Source organism: Crinia signifera, chromosome 4 (assembly GCF_055691185.1).
Source record: "Crinia signifera chromosome 4, ASM5569118v1, whole genome shotgun sequence".
NCBI classification, from domain to species: domain Eukaryota; kingdom Metazoa; phylum Chordata; class Amphibia; order Anura; family Myobatrachidae; genus Crinia; species Crinia signifera.
Window position 1 is genome coordinate 24,321,426 of NC_139220.1, and position 23,555 is coordinate 24,344,980.

A 23,555-nucleotide genomic window follows, 5' to 3' on the forward strand; every position below is an offset into this window, starting at 1 on the left:
GGACGGATTGTCAGTCTGACACTGACAGCCGGCGCTGCTGTCTGCTATACCCTGCAGACAGCAGCGGGGGAGGGAGGTGAACGGATGCCTGTGTGCGGCATCAATTCACCTCCTGTGCGATGGCGGGGGGGGGGGGTAGTGCGCGTGGGGACTGGGGGCAGCCCAGCAGCTTACCTTAGTGCTGGGCTGCCCCCAGCAGCGGTCCGGCCGCGGCGCTGATTGGCGCTTGGAGATGACATCATCCTATCATCTATCTATATATATATCTTTGCCTACGTGTGGATTATTTCTGAGTGCCTCTGTGCCCCCCAGGACTCTACCTTGAGACAGCACACACTGTCTGCATCGGAGAGCACCAGTTTATTACCTTAGGAACAATTTGCCGTTCATTTTGGAGTGCAGCCAAAGGACTTATATATATATATATATATATATATATATATACACACTACTTAAATAAAAATTCTGAAGGGGTAGAGGGGGGAAGCTTTCCCCGGGTGCTGGGAGAAGGGGGGTTTCTGCGGCTGCTGAGGGGAGGTGGGGGTACCTGGCTGTCAGCCTGAGGTCAGAGCCGTAGAGGATGATGTGCGCCTCCGCCGCTGCTGCTGAATCAGGCCCAATATCATACAACTGCGGTCAAAGATGGTCGGAGCCGGAGGGGATGATGTGCGCCGCTAGTACTAGTTCCCATGCGCTGGAGGGACCGTCGACACTGACTGTCCATTCGCCGCAGGGACCGGCTGCCGGGGGTGGTACAGCAGCAGTGGCGCACATCATCCCCTCAGGCTCCGACCATCATCCCCCGCTGCCCGCAGTTGTATGCTATTGGGCCTGATTCACCAGCAGCAGCGGCGGCGGTGCACATCATCCCCTCCGGCTCCGACCTCAGGCTGACAGGTACCACCTCCCCTCAGCAGCCGCAGACACCCCCTTTCTCCCAGCACCTGGGGACAGCTTCCCCAGTGCTGCACGCTGTGAACCCGCTGCGGGTGCCTGCACCCGCAGCGGGACCATTTACACCGGCCTTTACACGGGTCCTATCCGGGTTCTACCCAGGTCAGGACCTGGGTAGAGACCCCGTGTAAATCGACACGGATATACCCCATTTACACCGCCGATGATCCGGGTCTGACCCGGATTTTTCGGCGGTGTAAAAGGGGTATAACTCTCCATTTTATCACTTTTGAAGCTTAGTGCATCTGGCCCCTGGACTGTTAATGTACCTTGAGGACCAAGTTTGGGAACCTCTGCCTTAGACTTCTTTCTCTCTTAAAACCCCCAGCCCCATATAGAGCCTGAGTGCATGCTCCGAGGTGCCCATCTTCCTCTCTGGCAGATACCTTGCACTTATTATACATACGTCTGTGTGGTTGCCCATAGCAACTAATCATTTTGTAGAATGTACTTCATAAATGCTAACTCAAAGCTGATTGGTTGCTGTGGGTATTCTCCTTGCTTTACACTGTAAATTAGCAGTGTATGGGGCCAGATGTCCCTGTGTCAGTGCTTGTGATGTATGCTCTGAGCTGGCGGGTTGGTGAAGTCACGTGATGCGGTTCTGGATCACGCGGATCACGCCTCCCAGCACCATAATATAATTACCATAGTTGCCCAGAACAGGCTGGTGCGTAATAAGGTGGATGTAGAATAGAGCAAATCTACAAAAATGTACTAAAGCTTCTAAAAATGAATAGAGATGATGTTGCCCATATCAACAAATTTGAGTCTGTCTGTCATTTTTATATTGCATGCTAGGAAACGAGACATAATCTGATTGGTTGCTATGGGCAACAGTGACGTATGTGCAATGATGGAATGTTCTTATTAATTGTCAGGCATCGCACTCGCTGACTCCGGAGGAGAGGACGCAAGCTGTACAGGAGCTCCAGGGCGTGGGGTGGACGGAGGTCACTGACAGAGACGCTATTTACAAAGAGTTTGTGTTTAAGACCTTCAACCAGGTACTGTGACCTACAGCGGTGTAATCATTGATATCATTTTATTTGCATGCAGGGCAAATACTGGCTACTTTTGCATGTAGCCCACAAATACTGGCTGCTTTATTTTTACTTACATTTGGATTGAAGTCTGGTGCCTCCCAAATCTAAATCTCTTTGCACATGTTACATCTGCCCCACCTGCAGCGCAGCATGTTTTTACCCAGGTGCACAGTTACCTGCTCTCATTTACTTTATTCCCAATTATAACCTGGCCTTGTCTTTCTAAGGCCGCGTTTTAACAAAGGGGATTTCTTGTCTTTAGTGCAGGGATGGGGAAACTTTGGCCCTCCAGATGTTTTTTGATCTACACATCCCAGCATGCCCTGCTACAGTTTTGGTTTTTGCCCATGCTAAAACTGTTGCAGAGCATGCTGGGATGTGTAGTTCAACAACAGCTGGAGCAGTAAAGACAGAGGTTGGAGGTAGGAGCAGATAGGGACGGGCTTTAAACTAGTAAAATACAAGTGTGTGTGTGTGTATATGTGTGTATATATATATATATATATATATATATATATATATATCCAGAATGTAAAGCAGCACTCTCAATATTCATGCAAATTCTTGCTGGGGTGCCAGTAAGCCCAGGCTTCACAGGTAGAATCCTATGCGTGCCAAAACACATCCAAAGTAGGGAACAATTATTCCACAGAGCGCACTCACCAGTCTTGATACAGTTAAAACTTTCAAGTTTATTTCATCCTTTTAAAATCCAACATAGTGGTCGACGTTTCGAGTCACAACAGGACCCTTTTTCAAGACCTCGATACAGCTCAGTCTCCTGCTGACAGTGATGCACTGAGGCACCCCAGCCCAGGTCTAAATGCTACACACTCCGCCCATCAGGGCCATTATTAGCCAATCAAATGGTGCTTATTATTATTAGTGTACCCTCTAACAGCTGAATATCATAAATACAAACATACCGTATCAGCAGACTCCCGCCGATCACAGTTATCCGGCGTGCGTTTCACAGCCTGTAAGCTACGCTGCCGTCACTTCCGGCTAGCGTGCGTTCCACTGTAAGGAAATGATCATGGTAGGCTAAGAGGGGAGCAATGCCCGGTCACATGGCTGACGCCGGGCATGACGCCGCGTGCGTTCCAGCTCAAACCCGGAAGTTACACTCTATTCAGGCTATGCGTTCCATTATAATGCGGAAATAGTTTTTATATTTCCATTTAGCGTTAGGACCCACGGTAGGTGTGTATACGCAAATAGATCCCTGAGTGGGGAACCCCATCACCACTGATAGGTCCAAACGTATTCCACATGTTATTAAAAGATTATTAAAAAACATATAAATTGCGTAATCCATGAAGGGGGGACCATGCAAAAATGATGTACAGTCAACCCCAAAAGGGACACGCAATCTGTTGTCCAGTACTCACACAGCTCATAGGCAATCTATCAACTAATATTTATACCAACAAAAAGATAATAGGAGAAAGCAAAAAAATCCAAACTTATTATAATGAGCAAATTAATAATAAAACTTAGAAAAAACCTAGCAATTGAGTGCTGTGAGCATGATTTCCCAAGAAATGGACATTATAGTTCAACATCTATTATTCCTCTAGGAAAATTGAGAGGGTGTTCTTCTCATTTAATCCTCTTGGTGAAATAGTGTCCAAGTGGTGTATCCAATAAGCCTCCCTTTTCAGGAGAGCTAGTCCACGATCGCCACCCCTTGGATTTGGGGCAATCCAGTCGATGATCATATAGCGAAGACTGGCGACTTGATGTTTTACTTTTAAGAAATGAGCCGCTACGGGTTTGTCCGTACTTCCCGTGGACAGTGCTTCCCGGATTGTGTATCTGTGCTGACTCATTCTTTCGCGCAAAGTCCTTATCGTCCTCCCTATATACATCAGCCCACAGGGGCATATGAGAACGTATACAATATGGTCCAGAAGACAGTCCAACTTGTGTTGTAGCAGAATCTTTTTTCCACTATGGGGATGGCAAAAATATTTCCCAACAATTAGACCCTGGCAGGTAATGCAGCCAAGGCATTTGAAGCAACCTTTCTTCTTCGATAACCACATAGTGTCCACCTCCGTGGTATGTTTACTACTGGTGCGGTAAAGAGTGTCTTTTAGGTTGCGTCCTCTAGTGATACTAATTAGAGGTCTGGTGTTCTGTAGCTTTTTGAATGCTGGATCCGTTGCTATCAGATGCCAATTGTTTCTCAAAGACTTCTGTGTGGTACCCAGATTGGTGTCACAATGTATATTCAGTACCATCCTGTCTTCTTTGGACTTATGTATTACACCTGTATCATTTTGGTGAGTGGCTCTGGCTTTCATTAAGCTTTTTTGGACATCATGCTTGTTATAACCCCTCGACAGGAATCGGTCGACACACTCTTGTAGCTGGGTCTCAGCATGTTCTGGTTCGGAATTGTTCCTTAATACCCTTAGGAACTGGGATACTGGCAAGTTGGACTTCAATTGGGGGGGGGGTGGTGACTCGTCGCCCAAAGTAGGGTATTACGGTCAGTTTCTTTCCTGTATAAGGTGTAATGTAGGCCCTTATTGTCCCGAAAAATTGTCACATCCAGGAAACTGACTTGTGAAGGGTCACAGGTGACCGTGAAGCGGACTGGACTGTCCATGCTATTCAGAGTCTCTATCATTTGATAGAATGATTCACTGTCCCCCCTCCAGATCACAAAAATATCATCTATGAAGCGTTTAAAATACAGTAAATTTTGATGATACATTGGAATGATATTACTGCGTTCATATGAGTCCATGTACAAGTTGGCATAGCTTGGGGCCACATTGGACCCCATAGCTGTGCCAGCCAACTGGGTGTAATGCATGCCCTCGTACATAAAGTGGTTTTCTCTCAGTACAATCTCTAGTAGAGTGACCAAAAACTCAGTTGGGGGTCCCCCCTCCGTCCTGAGGCTTAGTGCTTCTCTAACTGTTTCTATACCATCACGATGCGGTATGATCGTATAGAGCGAGCACACGTCCAGTGTACCCAGTACAATATTATCTGGAAGGATTCCTATCTGGTCCAAATCTTTCAATAAATGGCCTGTATCCTTAAGGTATGAACCTGTGTTCCTGACCAGGGGTTGCAAGTGGTAGTCCAAATATTTCGCCAGGGGTTGTAAAACAGAGCCCCTGGCCGAAATAATGGGCCTACCCGGTGGGTTGTCAAGTGTTTTGTGGACTTTAGGTAATGTGTAGAGCACCGGACAAACCGGATGCTCTACCGTTAGAAAGGCCAATTCATCCTCGTCTATCCATCCCTGGCCATGGCCAAGGGCTAATAGTGAGTCAGTTTTTGTTTTTACAGTCAACATGGGATTCTTAGGGACTCTCTGATAGGTCATTTCATCAGACAGCTGTCTCAGAACTTCCCTGTTGTAGGTGGAGAAGTCCTGCAGAACAACAGCTCCGCCCTTATCGGCGTTCCTTATTATCAGATTGTTATTATTTTTTAAGGATGTTAATGCATGTCTCTCCGCCGAACTTAAATTATCAAAGGTCTTTTTGTAATTTGTTGCAGAACGTCTGCAATCCCTATCTACGACCCTCAGAAAAGTTTTTAAACTTGCATTGTATGACAGGGGATCGAAGCGGCTGGCTCTTTTAAAGGGTTTGATGGCCGTTGTCCTCCGTAGAGGGTCTGGTGGTTTACCATCAAAATATTCACGAAGCCGCATCTTTCTGCCAATTTTGTAGTGATCTATCGACCACTTAAAAGAATCATGAGGGTTCGTGGTTATAAATGATAGGCCTTTAAGTAAAAGGGACTCTTCTGCTTGTGTCAGTGTGTGGGAGGACAAATTAAAAATTAATTCCTGGTCGATCTGCTGCCCCTTGGGCGACCTCTTCCTCTTCCACCCACCACGCCTCGGGTGCGCTCTTTTCTTCCTTTTGGGCCATCTCTCAGGCCCAAGCCCTGTCCTAAAAAAGGAACCGCGGCTGAGCGGGTAGAGGCCCCCGAGGGTGGCAGCATCTCACCGGATTCTTCTGATGAGGAATAAGAATTAAACCTATCAGTGCTGTCTTCACTTCTGAAGTGTTGGCCCCTCTAGCGGTTTCTGAATCTCCCCCCTGGGTTGCCCCGGGACCTTTCTTCACCAGCTAGCCAGCGATAAACGCTGTGTTGCTGGTAATCCTGTTCAACTTGTTCTAATTTCTTCTACGATCCCCATGGCAGCCATGACAGTGGGATATTCCCCTCCTCCTACCAGATTAGACAGGACTTTTTTCAGGGACCGCCCCCCTTGGGTATAACAGCTCACACCTCCCTCACCTCTGTGTCTTTTTCTCCTGTCTCCGTCTAGATAGGACAGGCAGGGCGTTATTTTACTTTTAAACAGGGCTACCTCTCTATACTGTATGGGATGGCTTCCCGGGAAGAAGGAGAGTTGCGGAGGAGTGGGGCCTCTGAGATACCTGCCTCCAGCAACTATGCGGAGTAAGGACTGTGCTTAGCGCCAGTTGCTTACAGAGAACCCCAGCAGCATATGGCATACAAGAACCCCTGTTCAATGTGGGTGTATGGCGGCAGTACCTTATAGACTCTGAGCGGTGAGCCAACAAGAAGGTGAGCAGCACGCTGGAGCTGGTGTCAGGCGGCCGTCGGCGCGTGTAGCCGTGCGGCGGAAGTGCTTTCCGGCAGATACCTGGTATGGGAGCTGGGAGCAGACGCGGCGTGCTGCCGGGTGCTGGGACGCGTGCGGCGGAAGTGCGCATAGACGTCACTTCCGCCGGCATTGTGCACCGAGTGTGCAGCAGAATGGTGTCCCCGGAAACGGGGACCCGATTTTTTGGTTCCGCATTGCGGAAATCAGCGCTGAAATAGCCAGGCTTAAGCGCTGCTGGCGGGGGAATGGTTAAAACTGTCCTAAATATAAACGGACATGGATTACAGCTGTGTTGGGGTTATACAGCAGCAGAACCATGGAGGAAAGCCAGCAGCAAGCACCTTCTTCCCAGCAGCCGGACATTGCCCCTTTGAGGTAAGCCCTTTGGTTTTGGGCATTAGTTTGATTTATTTTGCATGATACTAGTCAGGTTTCTGTTTTGTTTTCAGTGTGCCTGAATCGCCTGTTCATAAAAAAAGAACAGCTAAGAAGAAATTCCTTACCTGCACCTGCATGAGTTGTGATAAAGCATTTGCCAGTGCCGATAAGAGGACGCTGTGTGAAGAGTGTGACAGAATCCCACAGCCTAAGGTGGACAAGTCGGACCAATCAGATGTCCTTAAAAAACTAATGGATTGGATGCAGAAGTCATTCGTCTCTAAAGAGGAGTTCTTGCAGTCTCAGAAACCCAAGAGGTCTCGGGAGCAAGCTGGAATGCTGACAGAAGGGGGTGGTTCTTCGGAGGAGATAGAACCATTGGAGGCAGAGGACATTGAGGAAGGTGAAATAGAGGAAGATGTGAGATCTTTCAACCTCGAATTGGTGGAAAGTGTGTTGAAAAGCATTTACAAGTCCATGAATTACCCAGAAGTTTCAGACACCACAGCGGATCCACTCTTCGAAGATAGATCGAAGAAAGGAAGAACATTCCCGGTTCACAAAGTAGTCCGTGAGATGATCAACAAGGAATGGGTCAACACGGATAAAAGGATGGCTGGATGGGCGAGAGTGGATAAGATGTATCCTTTCAAGGATGAGGATTTCCTGAAGTGGTGTCTAGTGCCCAAGGTTGATGCAGCGGTGGCAGAGCTGACGTCTAGAACAACCATACCGCTGGAAGATGGGGCGGCGTTTAAAGACGCTATGGAAAGGAAGATTGAAAATTCGCTTAGGAAATTGCACCAGACCTCTGCGCTGTCACTTAAATCCAGCGTGGCTATCGCATCGGTGGCAAGGGCAATGAGGCTATGGTCGTCGGAGCTCCATACAGACATAACCGAGAAGATTTCCAAGCAATATCTGCTGAGAAGCTTACAAACCATACAGAAGTCTATCGAATACCTGTGTGAGGCCTCTTTGGACGCAGTGTCGTTCTCGGCTAAGGCGATGGCACAAGGGGTGACGGCCAGGAGGGCGCTCTGGCTCAAGCCCTGGAGTGCGGATGCCAACTCCAAAAATCGTCTAACTGCACTACCCTTTGAAGGCGGGTTCTTGTTTGGCTCAAAATTGGATTCGATGATCCAGAGAATTTCTGGGGGAAAATCCGTGAGACTACCCCAAGATAGGAGGAATAGGTTTCCCATCCCTACGTCTAGCAGACAAACTTACAGAGAGGCAAGAAGTTATCGCCCCGGACGCCAGTACTCCCGTAGGGGGAATCCGAATATGACTCGCCAGTCCTTTCGTCAGCAGTATCGGAGAGGTTCCAAGTTATGACGGTGGTTCAATGGTGAGAGTCGGAGCCCGGTTGTCTCAGTTTTCGGAAATCTGGAAGACATCGATCTCAGACAGATGGGTCTTCAAGATTGTGGAAAGGGGCTACCAAATAGAATTTCTAAGGAGGCCTTGGAAGAACAAATTCGTCAGGTCAAGAGTTCCAGTGAAGAAACTGGAGAAGAAGACTCTCACCTTGAAGATTCTACAGCTTCTACAAATAGGAGCAATAGAACATGTCCCGAAAGACCAAGTAGGTCTGGGGTATTATTCGAATCTCTTTTTAGTGGAGAAGAGTACAGGTGGTTTCAGGACCATCTTGGACCTGAGAGGATTGAATCTCTTTATCAAGAAACTAAAGTTCAAGATGGAAACTATAAGTTCTATCCTGATGGGTCTCAGGCAAGAAGACTGGTTAGCGTCCATAGACCTAAAAGACGCTTATTATCACGTCCCCGTGGCACTAGAGGACAGAAAGTTTCTCAGGTTCTCGCTCCTCGACCAACATTATCAATTCACCTGCCTTCCCTTCGGGCTCAGAACATCGCCGAGAGTGTTCACAAAAGTCTTGGTGACACTTGTGGCAGAACTAAGGAAGCAGGGAATTCAAATCTGGCCGTACCTGGACGACCTATTGCTGGCAGGAAGATCAGTGAGAGAGGTCCAGATGAGTGTCAAAACTACAATAGAATTTCTGCAGAAACATGGTTGGGTGATCAACCAAGAAAAAAGTCAGCTGCAGCCTTGCCAGACAATCAAGTTCCTGGGTGTCCTTATAGACACAGTAAGGTTTTCAGTGAGCCTGTCGGTAGACCGCTGCCTGAAGATACAAAATCTGACGCAACTGTTATTAACAAAAGGAAGATGCCCCCTGAAGGTGGCGCTACAACTTCTAGGGATGATGACATCATGTATACGTATCATTCCATGGGCCCAGTGGTACATGAGGAAGCTACAGTGGCAGCTGCTCCCATTCATGAAGAATCAGACCCACGAAGGGTTCCAGATAATCCTGAATGCCGAAACGAAGAATTCGTTAAGGTGGTGGAGCTCTGGCTTAAGGAGAAGAAGCTCCAGTCTCTCAAACCCAGAATTTGTGGTTATGACGACCGATGCGAGTCTTCAAGGTTGGGGCGCTCACCTCGGGAGGAACTCGGTACAAGGGTCTTGGACCACAGAAGAGAGTGCAAGGTCATCCAATGTCAGAGAACTGCTCGCCGTTTGGGAAGCAATCTGTTGCCTACAAGACAAACTTCAGAATACCAACCTAAGGATCATGTCAGACAATATGACAGTAGTGGCACATATAAACCACCAAGGGGGTACAAGGAGTTTACCTGTACTGAGAGTGTTGGAGAAGATCATGTCGTGGGCAGTGAACAACCTGCAATCAATCTCGGCCGTGTACATTCCGGGTCCAGAGAACACTGTAGCGGACTTTCTAAGTCGCAAGAGGATTCTGCCAGGAGAATGGGAGTTGGACTCAAAGGTGTTCAGTCAAATAGTCGCCAGGTTTGGCGAACCCGAGATAGACCTGATGGCGTCATTCTCCAACAAGAAGGTGAGCAGATTCTGCTCGAAATCCTTTCACCCACAAGCCGAGGCACTGGACACGTTTTCAGTGAAATGGGAGTTCACTCTGGGATATGTCTTCCCGCCATTTCCCATGATCAGCAGAGTGCTCAAGAAAATCAGAGAGGACCGAGTGGAAGTACTGGTAGTGCTTCCATTTTGGCCGAGAAGAGCCTGGTTTACTTCAGCATTGAGGATGGCGGTGCAACCACCGTGGGTGTTGCCGGTGATACCAGACCTGTTGAAACAGGGACCAATATGTCATCCGGAGCCAGAAAGCTTCTCGCTGAGGGCATGGCGATTGAGCGGGCGACTTTGAAGCGCCATAACTTATCCGAACAAGTGACTGAACTGTTGTTAAAAGCAAGGAAAGAAGGTTCCTCGCTAATATATTACAAAACTTGGAAGAAGTTCATCTCATGGGGGAACTTTGAAGGTCAGTTTGCCGACATCTCTACGGCTAAGGTCTTGCAATTCCTGTATGAAGGCTTCGAGTTGGGGCTGGCGGTAGCCACCATTAAGTCACAGATTTCTGCTCTCAGTGTACTGTTGGACAGAAGATTAGCTGAGGAAAAGCTAGTAAAGAAGTTCTGTAGAGCAATCAAGGGAATACGGCCACCAAGAAAATCTTTAGTGGCCCCGTGGGATCTGAATTTGGTGCTGAAAGCACTAATGTTACAGCCATTTGAACCCCTGGAAGACTCTTCGGTGAAGTACCTAACATGGAAGGTACTGTTCTTGATAGCCATAACATCGGCGAGGAGGGTCAGCGAGATTCAGGCCCTCTGGATCAAGGAACCGTACCTAGTGATCTTCCCTGACAGAGTTGTGCTGAGAACGCACCCAGACTTCATGCCAAAAGTCATATCAGCGTTCCACTTAAATCAGGAAATTTCCTTGCCTAGGTTTTTCCCTGAGCCGATTAATGACGAACAGAAGGCCTATCATACGCTGGATCTGGTGAGAGCAGTTTCAGTGTATCTGGATCGTACAAAAGAGATCAGAAAGTCTGATCACTTATTCATTATCCCTGAGGGTCCGAGGAAGGGCTCTAGGGCTACGAAACAAACCATTTCGAGATGGGTACGAGAAGTTATCGTATTCGCCTACAAAAATGAAGATAAGAGACCGCCTCCAATCATCAAGGCACATTCAACCAGGGCAGTGGCCACATCATGGGCTAGAAGGGCCAAGGCGTCAGTATCGGAGATCTGTCAAGCCGCTACATGGTCATCCGTCCATACCTTTACTAACCACTATGCCTTGAACGTGTCTACAGCCCACTTTGGGAATCTTGTAATTGAAGAGGCCTTGTCCATAAGATAAGTCTCTTGAATAAATCATTGTTACATTCATATTGGCTCCCTCCCGTTTATTGTGCAGCTTGGGTATGTCCCACTGTCATGGCTGCCATGGGGATCGTAGAAGAAATATGCGAATTATACTCACCGATAATTCCTTTTCTTCCTAGAGATCCCATGGCAGCCACTTATTTCCCACCCTTTGTGTTAGAAGTTTTTTCAGGGACGTTGGTGCGGAGACACTCGAAAGACACAGAGGTGAGGGAGGTGTGAGCTGTTATACCCAAGGGGGGCGGTCCCTGAAAAAAGTCCTGTCTAATCTGGTAGGAGGAGGGGAATATCCCACTGTCATGGCTGCCATGGGATCTCTAGGAAGAAAAGGAATTATCGGTGAGTATAATTCGCATATTTCTTCCGCTTAAAGGCTACCAACTCTGTCTTATATTTTTCTACTTGTTCCTGTAATCGACCCAACCAATCATCATTTTTGTCACTTTTTAATATTGTTAATGATTCTTTTTCCAAATTCTTAATTTCAGTCTTAATTTTAAAACATCAAGTCGCCAGTCTTCGCTATATGATCATGGACTGGATTGCCCCAAATCCAAGGGGTGGCGATCGTGGACTAGCTCTCCTGAAAAGGGAGGCCTATTGGATACACCACTTGGACACTATTTCACCAAGAGGATTAAATGAGAAGAACACCCTCTCAATTTTCCTAAAGGAATAATAGATGTTGAACTATAATGTCCATTTCTTGGGAAATCATGCTCACAGCACTCAATTGCTAGGTTTTTTCTAAGTTTTATTATTAATTTGCTCATTATAATAAGTTTGGATTTTTTTGCTTTCTCCTATTATCTTTTTGTTGGTATAAATATTAGTTGATAGATTGCCTATGAGCTGTGTGAGTACTGGACAACAGATTGCGTGTCCCTTTTGGGGTTGACTGTACATCATTTTTGCATGGTCCCCCCTTCATGGATTACGCAATTTATATGTTTTTTAATAATCTTTTAATAACATGTGGAATACGTTTGGACCTATCAGTGGTGATGGGGTTCCCCACTCAGGGATCTATTTGCGTATACACACCTACCGTGGGTCCTAACGCTAAATGGAAATATAAAAACTATTTCCGCATTATAATGGAACGCATAGCCTGAATAGAGTGTAACTTCCGGGTTTGAGCTGGAACGCACGCGGCGTCATGCCCGGCGTCAGCCATGTGACCGGGCGTTGCTCCCCTCTCAGCCTACCGTGATCACTTCCTTACAGTGGAACGCACGTTAGCCGGAAGTGACGGCAGCGTAGCTTACAGGCTGTGAAACGCACGCCGGATAACTGTGATCGGCGGGAGTCTGCTGATACGGTATGTTTGTATTTATGATATTCAGCTGTTAGAGGGTACACTAATAATAATAAGCACCATTTGATTGGCTAATAATGGCCCTGATGGGCGGAGTGTGTAGCATTTAGACCTGGGCTGGGGTGCCTCAGTGCATCACTGTCAGCAGGAGACTGAGCTGTATCGAGGTCTTGAAAAAGGGTCCTGTTGTGACTCGAAACGTCGACCACTATGTTGGATTTTAAAAGGATGAAATAAACTTGAAAGTTTTAACTGTATCAAGACTGGTGAGTGCGCTCTGTGGAATAATTGTTCCCTACTTTGGATATATATTTATATATATATATATATATATATATATATATATATATATATATAGTGTGAACAAGCAGAAGTCACTCTAAGAAATAATTCAATGCTGCACGGCGGCAGTAAAAAACGTGAAGACACTAGTATAGTGCAAAGCCAACGTTTCGGGCGGGTAGCCCTTTATCAAGACATGACATGACAGACATGTCTTGATAAAGGGCTACCCGCCCGAAACGTTGGCTTTGCACTATACTAGTGTCTTCACGTTTTTTACTGCCGCCGTGCAGCATTGAATTATTTCTTAGAGTGACTTCTGCTTGTTCACACTATACTTCTCCTTGAGGGATAGAAGCGCACCTAAGCAGCTGAATTTCTACAGCCTGAGTGCCGGACCCCTTGCTTGCTTATATATATATATATATATATATTACAGTAAAAGTTGCAGGGGGGGGCAGCTGCCAATAAATTAAATCCATTGGCTTTGGATACCCTTTTAACAACCCCAATAATGTCCTTGCACTACTACCTACTCAGTAGAACGCGCTTATTTTACAGAGCTAAAACATATATTACAGTAAATCTGTCATCGATATATAAAAAAATAAATTGCTTCTTTAAAATGTCAGATGAGAATTTATCTTTTCTTCTGTGTTAAAAACAGAAAAGCATAATTTCCTCTCCTATCCCCTCCTGCGGTCCCCGAGGGACGGACCATCTCTCTTCTGGCTCTGGAAGACGAACGCGCGTTCATACCGCAGCCGCGGACAGATAAACCAAAATGACTGAAACATAAACCATTCAGAAAGTTAAAATGATCCTATGTTGGTATATTTATAAATCCTGCAGACTAAAATTTCTATCGGGTTCTTTTTTTTTTTTTTGTCTTTTTGCTTTTCTATGAAAAAGTGATGGGAGTAACTACTGACAATCCCGGGGAACAGCTGTTCCCAGCCCCAAAAAACTATTCCATGATTGTCTTAGGGATAAATGTATATGATTGGTGCAAAGTCTGGTAATTAAATGCTGTTTTTTTTACAAGTTTTATAAGCTTAGAACATGATGCGGCATCATGAAATCCACCTGATCGGGGGCGGAGCTGACATCACACACCCTCCCCTGAAAGTACTTGGGCACGCCTGTATTATTTTTTAGGCACGCAGTTTTTTCCAACACGCCTATGAAACTTGCGTGGGGCGACGGCCCCCAGGCAAGAGACAACATTGCTGAGGCTCCCAGTGGTTTGAGAGGCGGTCCGTTACTGTCCCGTGGTAATGATCACCAAGGTTCAGCAATGGTTGCGTGGGCCCAAGCCCTTTCGCCGGCCAAGCTGCTGGATCAGATGGGCTGCCTGGTGGAATGAGGTCTGCCTAGGTGAGGGAAAGGCAAGTCCCTGGTGCTGTCGATGGAGTAACTGCCTGGGAACCGGCAAGAGTCCCTCCAACCAGAAGGAGTAATCCCAGGAACCCTGAAGACTAACCCCGGCACCAGCAATTGGTGCTGGAATCATGGGAGGGGCACCCGTACTGGTGCTCTAGTCAGGTGGACAGAAAGGTCAATGTGCGATCACTGGTGAAGAAGATGGGCAGTGCTAAGTCAGGCTTTGCTGGGTCATCTGCCATGTGCTTCACAGAGACATTGCTGGATGACCACATTGCTGACCCCTCGGTGTCCAGACTTTGGTCACTTCATGGCTGATCGCACCAAGGAACGCTCCAGAAAGTCCATTGGCAGTGGTATTTCCCTCTACATCAATAACAGGTACACTAACATTACAATCTTAACTTAATCTTGAAGCTCATACTTTGAGACTCTCATCATTACCTGCAAACCATTCTACTCTCCCTGGGAATTTGCCTCTGTGGTCGTGGTTGGGGTGTCTATGTGTTCCCCCACAGGTTTGTGTGAATGAAGCCCAGCACCACTTTTCCGCCAGCGTAACCAACATTAAGCTCAAACATCCGGACTCCCTGCTCATCATACTGGGTGACTTTTAACAGGAGCTACCAAATTACAAGCAACAAGTCGAGTGCCCCATTGCAACACTACAGCCCTAGGTCTTTCTGACCATTGCATAGTCCACCTTCTCCCAACCTACACTCAGAAGCTGAGATCAGCCAAGCCTGTGGTCAAGACATTTAACAAATGGACCAGCGACGCTAAGCTGAAGCTACAGGCCTGTTTGGACTGCATGGACTCGGGGGGGGGGGGGGTCTTTGAGGCCTCAGCCACGGACTTGAATGAATGAACTAATGTGGTGACATCTTACATTAGCTTCTGCGAGGACATGTGCGTGCCATCCAAATAATTCCGCACTTTGAACAATAGCAAGCCATGGTTCAATGCCCAGCACAGGCAGCTCTGCCGGGCCAAGGAGAAGGCCTACAGCAGAGGAGACTAGGCCCTGTACAAACTCCCTGACGAGAAATCGGTGGCAAAAAGGTGGTTCTCCGAGCTGACAAATTAATCTTTCAGCAAATGATTCTGTGTCCGTATGGAGAGGCATGCAGGTCATGACTAACTACAAGAAAATCTCTACCCCCACTGTCATGCACCAAAAACTGATGGACGAGTTGAACCATTTCTACTGAAGCTTCGAAAAGGAGGCTCCCTGTCTTAGCGCTTGCCTGGATCCATGCAGATCTGTTACCCAGTCCCCTAAACCTGTCAATCATTCCCAGAAATTACAGGTAGGGCATGGGGAGGTAGAGGTGATATTGATGAGGGCTAATCCCAGGAAATCTCCGGGCCCAGATGACATGTCGCCATCTGCGCTGCTCAGATTGCCCCCATATTCACCAGAATCTTGAGCACCTCACTGGAGTTGTGCAAGGTCCCCTCCTGCTTCAAACGTTCCACAAATGTCCTGGTCCCCCAATAATTCAACTATCGAGAACCTGAGTGACTACAGGCAAATTGCTCTGACATTTGTGGTCATGGAAGTGCAACTGGTGCTGACAACCGGAAATAAATAACGGTCCCTTACCTGGATACTTTACAATTCACCTAACGGGCGAATACGTGTGTCCAGGAAGCGGTCAACATGGGACTACACCATATTCTGCATCACCTGGACCTTCTAGGCACCTACTGTATGGGAGAGTCCTTTTTTGTCCACTTCAGCTCAGCGTTCAACACATCTGTAAAAATCTTAACATTTGTGGATGCCACCACCATCCTAGGTCTAATCAGGGGTGGGAACAAGACTGGTGGTGGACCGGCTGACACTGGTGTGGCAGCAACAACCTTGCCCTGAAACCACGCTAAACAGTAGAGATGGAAAGGACTTCAGAAGGATAATGCTACAGGCTGGTAGCGAAACGCGTTGGAGCTCTACAGGACTTCCAGTAAAACTGACTGTTTATTGTCCTAGTGGCTTCAGCGACTTTGTACATTTTTTCATTGGTACCATTCATTTGACAGCACAAGACTAGAGAAGATTCCACGATTCCGGACCTCCTGGGATGCTGCTCTAGATACCTTCCTCCAGCAGCCTTCTTCCACCAGCCTCCTTCACTAGAGAGGACTTATTGGATCGATTGGGTACAGCTCAAGACTTACTCCCCCAGCGGTGGTAGCTTGTGGTAAAGTACACTTACCCGTTTGAACATATTTCCAATTTATTCTGCTTCATTTATTGCTGAGATTTCCTTTTAATCCCCACATTATGGGGGTTAGTCTAATTAGTCCGAAAATGCACGGGGGACCGATGTTTTGCGCAGACGCAGGCTGCATGTGGACACGGCGAACAGAGTCTTCGCTGGGCGCATGCACCCAAGGTTGTGGGCCGAGAGATTTGCCCTTGGAAATCGCCAGATGAAGCGGGTGTGAGGGGTGGGCAGCTGCCCATTTCCTGTCGCCATCGAATGAGGTGGGTGTTCCCCCATAGGCTGCGAATGGATGTTTTTTAAACTGAGCGGGCAAACCCACTGTGTGAGGGGGGGTGGGGATGTACCAGCGCGCGGCAGGTGGCATCTGGGGGATTCTCAAGGCTGCGAGTCTTGCCAGTCAACCAGAATAAGGGCCTATGTTTATGCTGATGATTTATGTTCAACGCCATGAAATGTGTCCATAACTGCTGGAGCTGGTTCCCCTTTAAGTTGCAGCATCACTTACGATAAGATACATTATGATAAATGTGGTGATAATAATACAGTAGGTGTTCCACTTTCGGGCTGCACATGCGATTCCAATTAGATTACTGCTTTCAATTCATTTCTAACTTGTCATTGATAACACGCATGGAAAATTGCGTCGTCTTTTTAAATGCTTGCCAGACCCTCGGAAGGCCCTGCGCCGTATATCAGCAGATGTGAATCATTCAGGAAGATCAGGGCCTTGAGATCATGGACATGGAGAGGTATTTGTGTGAAAAACACTTTCAGATGTAGGGTAGAACCTTCTGATGGTTACATGAGAATAATGAATTCTGGGATGATTGCATTTCTGCAGACGGGACTTGCAGGTAAAACATGAACGTGTGTCACTGACTCTAGCGCTCTCCTGACATTTAATCCGGTCTTTGGGATTTTGAGCGTTAATTTAAGAGTTTTTAATCGTGCGCACTCTTCACGCCCGTGAATCGCGCTTTGATACTTAGTGGGAGATGTATCAAACCTTGGATAAAGTGGAGAGAGATAAAGCAGCAACTGCTGTTATTCTTCAGACACCGGGGTTGTTCCTAATAAACGCGAAGGGTACAATGTGCCGTTGTCACAGTGTTTCAGTGCCGGAAATGGCACCCGATGTCTCACCCTGTGCGGGTTTCAGCGAGACCTTTTGTGCCGCCGTAAAGTGCACCCACTGCTGCAATGACTTGCACCTGCGAAATCATCGCGGCTAATTGGATCAACCACACAGCCTGTAACATGGCAGTTAGTAGTTGATTGGATGCTACTTTTACCTCAGGTTTGTCGTGTCTTCCCCTTTTAATCCTAGTATAAGTTTGTTGAGCTGTGCATACACCATTTGTGACCGGCGTTGAAATCATTAGTGTTCCCGCTAGGCTGTTTTAGCGGGGCGCTGCGCCCTGCCCGTTTTTAAAGGGCAAAATGCGCCCTGCCCCTCTAGCAGCGCCCCGCTAAAACAGCCTGGTGCCTGCCCGACTCCTTGCATGGGGAAGCCCAGCGCCGCCTTAGATGGCGATGCCCGGCGCTTCCCCGGCATCAAGGCACCTTCCCCCTGTTTTGACAGGATCTTCAGCGCGGCCGGACGGGCCCGCCCACTTTAGTGACGCTGCCGGGCGGGCCCGCCCACTTTAGTGACGTCGGCGGCCCGGTCCTCCCACTTTAGTGACGTTGGCGGTCCGGGACCGCCCACAAGTGTGCCGTCGGCTGCCCCGGCCCGGCGCCCTGCCCTGCACAATTTCTAGAGGGAACACTAATCATGTTCGTATTGATGTTGCCTGTATTGCTCAGTAGTATTAAAACACAATGGGCGGGATGTACTAAGCTTGTAAAGTGATCAAATGGAGAGTGATAGACCACCAGCCAATCAGCTCCTGCAAACTGGACAGTATTTAGGCTGTGTCGTTCCTAAACCAGGGATGGGCGACCTTTGGCCCTCCACCTGTTGTTGAACTACACATCCCAGCATGCCCTGCTATTTGGTCATGCCAAAACTGTTGCATGCTGGTATGTGTAGTCCAACAACAGCTGTAGGGCCAAAGGTTCCTATCCCTGTGCTTAATGGTTCCTAATATGTGTACACCGCTTCAGGCATCCCTATAACTGCAGTATTAGGTTTCATGCATATTACTATTATTTATGGTTTTTCAGATCATATTTTTAGAGTACAAGTTTACTATGATTTTTTTTATTATGAGTTTTATTAATATGAAGTATTCCCCCCTCTATGTACGACGCTTGAGATGTGTTTGGAGTTTATACTTTCCACGCAGCGGTAAATCTATAAAACGAACCAACCACTGCGCTTCTTGCCAAGGAAAAGAAACCCATTTTGAATCACTGCATTATTAAACTCCCTTTTCAAAGGCGCCGTTGCTGCGTCTGACTATAGCAGCACAAAGCTTTTTATACATGGTGGCCTTGAAGAGATTTAATAAATATATACATTAAAACGCTCTGAAGTGAGCGCTTGTACAGCAAAAATGCTGAGCATCTGTGCCCCTTTTAACATCCAGTAATTCTAATACTTGCTTCCCCTTAAAAGGCTGCTCTGGTGTATTCCAGCAATGTAGGCCCATGTTACTGTAGCCGCTCTGTCACATGACGACGTCTTTATAGAGCAGTGTATTTTTGGTTTTACATTGTGCGACTGGACACCGACCCAACAGGTGGTCCAATATATTGCACATACATTGAATAAAATCATATAAAACTAAATATATATATATATCTCTCATTTTTGTTGAAAATTATTTGTCATCTCTTACTTATTCTGAGTAGGGAATCCATGTAGTATGCCCAAGATGGCCGCCAGATTTTCACCCACATTTATGTCAGATATTCTGTCACCATTTGTAAGTATTAAGTCTAATATTGCGTCCTTACGAGTGGGCTCCCTCACCAATTGCTGGAGGGATGCTCCTTGCAAGGAATTCAGCATGTCCCTACTTCTGGTGGAACTTGCAACAGGCAGCTCCCAGTTTACATCAGGTAGATTAAAGTCTCCCATGATTATCACCTCTCCTTTTAATGCCATTTTATTGATGTCCTGCAATAGGCTCTTGTCTAGTTCCTCTTCCTGACCTGGTGGTCTGTAGATCACCCCTAAACGAAGAATCGCCTTCTCCCCTGTTTCTATGGTCACCCAAAGGGCCTCCGTTTTTTCTTCAATACTTTGTATTAAGGTAGTCTTTATATTTTTTTTCACATATATTGCAACCCCTCCTCCAATTTTTCCCATTCTGTCCTTCCTAAATAAAGTATATCCTGGTATAGCTATGTCCCAGTCATGATTTTCATTGCACCATGTCTCTGTAATAGCCACAATATCCAGTTCATCCCTTGTCATTATTGCAATTAGTTCTGGGATTTTATTTCCTAAGCTCCTAGCATTTGCACACATAGCTCTTAAAGTTGTGTTTGTGCTTCTCCTGCTGCTAGCTATGTTCATCTTTCTGCCTATATCTATTCGGTTTTGATCGGCATTATCTTCTGTTGCAGTGGATAGGCTTCCTGTTCCATTTGCCTGCAGAGACAATGCCTCTAGGTTGGGGGAGCAGATGTCTTCATTCTTATTTGGTTCACTGCCCCCCTCTGCTAGTTTAAAAAGTTGCTTATGAAGCTTCCAAACTTCTCACTTAATATTCTCGTTCCCCTTGAAGATGGGCGCAGGCCATCACTTTTATATAAGGCTCTGTCTTGCCAGGTAGCTTGACTTTGACCTAAATATCCACCGGCCCTCCAGATGTTGATGAACTACACATCCCAGGATGCTTTGCATGAGTTTTGCTATGTGGCCATGCTGAAACTGATGCAAGGCATGCTGGGATGTGTAGTTCATCAACATCTGGAGGGCCAGTGTTGCCCAGCCCTGGATTAGAGGGACAGTTGGACATGTACTTAACCCTGTGAGATGCTTAAAATATCTGCTAAAAATGCCAGCGTTGCTCATTTTGTTATATAAATTCAAATACAAAATGTTGCGTAAAAAAAGATTATATTTCCTATATAAGGTAATTACAGGTCGTTATGTCGAGTAAAGATGTTTTCTTGGCAATTTTCACACCTATTTTGACAAACTTGGCATTTAAAGAGTTAAACCACGATTTGCCATTTTGATAAAAACAAGATTGTTTAGCCAGAAGTCCGCGTGGAGCATTGTACTGTTGGCGATTATCCTATTATGTCGTCTGTACATAGTTATGTACATGTCCTATTATTATGTCGTCTGTACATAGAGTACGCGTGAGCGTGCAGTGGAATAATCACCTGGTGCGTAAGTACGTTGTTAATAGACTTTGCTTAAAGATAATTGAGAATTTAAAGCAATAATGCAACTCACTGTAGTGAAGACGTGTGTGTGTGTGTGTGTGTGTGTGTGTGTGTGTGTGTGTGTGTGCATGTATGTATACAGTGTATGTTTGTATGTATATGGCATCCGGCAGTACGGACGGTGTAATGGTTAGCGTTACTGCCTCACAGCACTGAGGTCATGGGTTTGATTCCCACCATGGCCCTAACTGTGCGCAGTTTGTATATTCTCCCCGTGCTTGCCTGGGTTTCCTCTGGGTACTCCGGTTTCCTCCCACAATCCAAAAATAAACCGGTAGGCTAATTGGCTCCCAACAACACTAGAATGTCTGTGTGTGCGTGTACATGTGGTAGGGAATATAGATTGTAACCTCCACTGGAGCAGGGACTGATGTGAATGTTCAAATATTCTCTGTACAGCGCTGCGGAATATGTGTGCGCTATACAAGAAACTGTTAATAAATAAATAATAATAAATAAATGTGTGTGTATGTGTATACAGTGTATATATATATATATATATATATGTATGTGTGTGTGTGTATGTATGTATGTATGTATGTATGTATATATATATATATATATATATATATATATATATATATATATATATATATATATATATATATATTCTGTATAGAATATATGTATATTATTCTGTAATCGTTAATGTCTGATAGTGATGTCATTCTCAGACCTGAGAGAAATGATATTCCCAGCCAGCTGCGCCCCATATATTAGAAGTAACACCTGCGGCTGATATTGCAGCCACCCGCCATAAATTTACATGGTAAGCAGGATTATACCTGTCACGACTTTTCAAAAAAAAGTCTATGTTTAATTTGCTTTGCAGTTTTGCGAGAGGCGTCCAGTTCGGCGCTCAGCGAGTACCAAGTTGAAAGTAAAAAAAAAAAAATAACCCCCACACACCCTTCCCGAAACTCTTTATTCTGTTTTATGACACTCCGAATAGCCATAAAGCTATCAGTGGCACACAAGTGAGGGTACAACGTTGTTTAGTACTTTCAAAGTGTTCCCTTTATGAGCGAATTGCCTATTCTATCTCCTTCTCTGCAAATCTGTTATGACAAAGGATCCCTGTATGGCTTATTATCATCAAAATGGTATTGATGCATTGTTTCATTTATCTGCACGGAGGGAATGTTGTCTTAGAACTGTGTTGATCGCACAACGGTTCAACAGTAGAAGTTATAGAACGAGAAGTTTATTTTCGTCTACGGTCAACGTTCAACAGTAGAAGTTAGAACAAGAAGTTTATTTTCTGTAAGACCTGTTGCTGGGGTATACGTTCGTTTCTAAAGTGGACAGGGGCGGAATGTCGACAAAAGCATTAGGTCAACAATGGCTAGGTGGACAGTCGAAAGGACGCCATGCGTCTTTCACTTTTTTTTTTGAGCTGGTGAGCCGACACTAGGGCGTGGAGGGAGAATAGAATAGTGTGCCCGAAGCATGGTGAGCGGAAGTAGTACAAATGTTGACATTTGGGACAAAAAACGTGAAAACTCACCCTTTTGCCTGTCAACGGAATGCTTATGTCCACTTTCCAACCCTGTCCACCTTAGCCATGTCGACTGTGTGTTAAACTAAGCCATGTTGACCTTTTGTAGTTGACCCAATGCATGTTGACCTTCTATGCGTCGATGAAATGACCCATACCCTTTGCTGGGTAGCTATGGAGGAGGCAGCGCTTGGAGACAGTCTGCTCCAGGCACTACCTCCTCTCCCCCCCCCCCCCCCCCATCATTGCAAATGATGGGACGGACCCATGTACATATCCCGGTGTGACCCGGGATTTGTGATGTGAAAAGGATCTTATTGTAACCCTCATTATAAATAGTGATGGTAACATTTGTTAGTGATATAGGTACTTATGTAATATCTGGACTCCCGTTTTTCTTATGAGACCGCGTCCCCTCGCGGGGCTCGCTGCGCTCACCACGCTTCGGGCACGGTGGCTCGCTGCGCTCGCCACACTATATAAAATCATCTCCATGCGTAGTTGGATAGTAGGGGTATGAAAAAATGGGGTGCATTTAACATGGGAGTCCAGATAATACATAAGTACCGTCAGTGGTCGAAGTGGAAATTTTGAAGTGGGGGTATGGAAATTTTGAAGTGGGGGTATGGAAAAGTAAAGAGTGAATATAGTGCGCACCTTCGGACACCCCCCTGTCCATCAACGTCCCCTGCCAGACTGCCCCGTTGTACAGGGGTATTACAAAAGCACAATATGTGCTGCTGAGTGATCAGAGAGCATCCTGAGGGGGAAAAAAAACTTTTTTTTTTATCTTCAGATTAAAGTGGGGGTATGCCATACCCCCGTATACCGCCCCACTTCGACCACTGAGTACCGTGATATATTGTTCATTTTTGCACCCTGCATCTTTCATAACCCATTCTGTTCCTATTCCCTGCCTGGGGGTGCCGCACTCTGCTGTGGTGCCTCTAGCACAGGTCTGGTCTGGATATCGTAGCTGAAATGCAGACCACACTGTGCACTTATCCCAAATAGGTTGCATTGCTACATCAAAGCACAAAAATGGCTCTCTAATCCAGGACTTTCATGGGGCTGCTCCCACCCTATGGAATGCCCTCCCACTCACAATTAGACTCTCATCAAGCCTCCAAACTTTCTAGCGTTCCCTGAAAACTCACCTCTTCGGGCAAGCCTATCATATTTAAGTAACACCCCACATAACCCTCTGAGGCACTTATGTATTATATAGCTTCAGTTCTGGACCTACA

General features: G+C 46.3%; 1 protein-coding gene across 2 annotated transcripts in view; it reads left to right on the top strand.

The window, feature by feature from the left end:
• PCBD2 (pterin-4 alpha-carbinolamine dehydratase 2) overlaps positions 1-23,555 on the top strand; it is an 87,451-nt gene that overhangs the window by 9,957 nt on the left and 53,939 nt on the right. For both annotated transcript variants that reach the window (XM_083181430.1, XM_083181431.1), the window contains exon 2: positions 1,836-1,961. In XM_083181430.1, the coding sequence (XP_083037556.1) occupies positions 1,836-1,961 (126 nt within the window). The remainder of the gene's footprint in view (positions 1-1,835; positions 1,962-23,555) is intronic.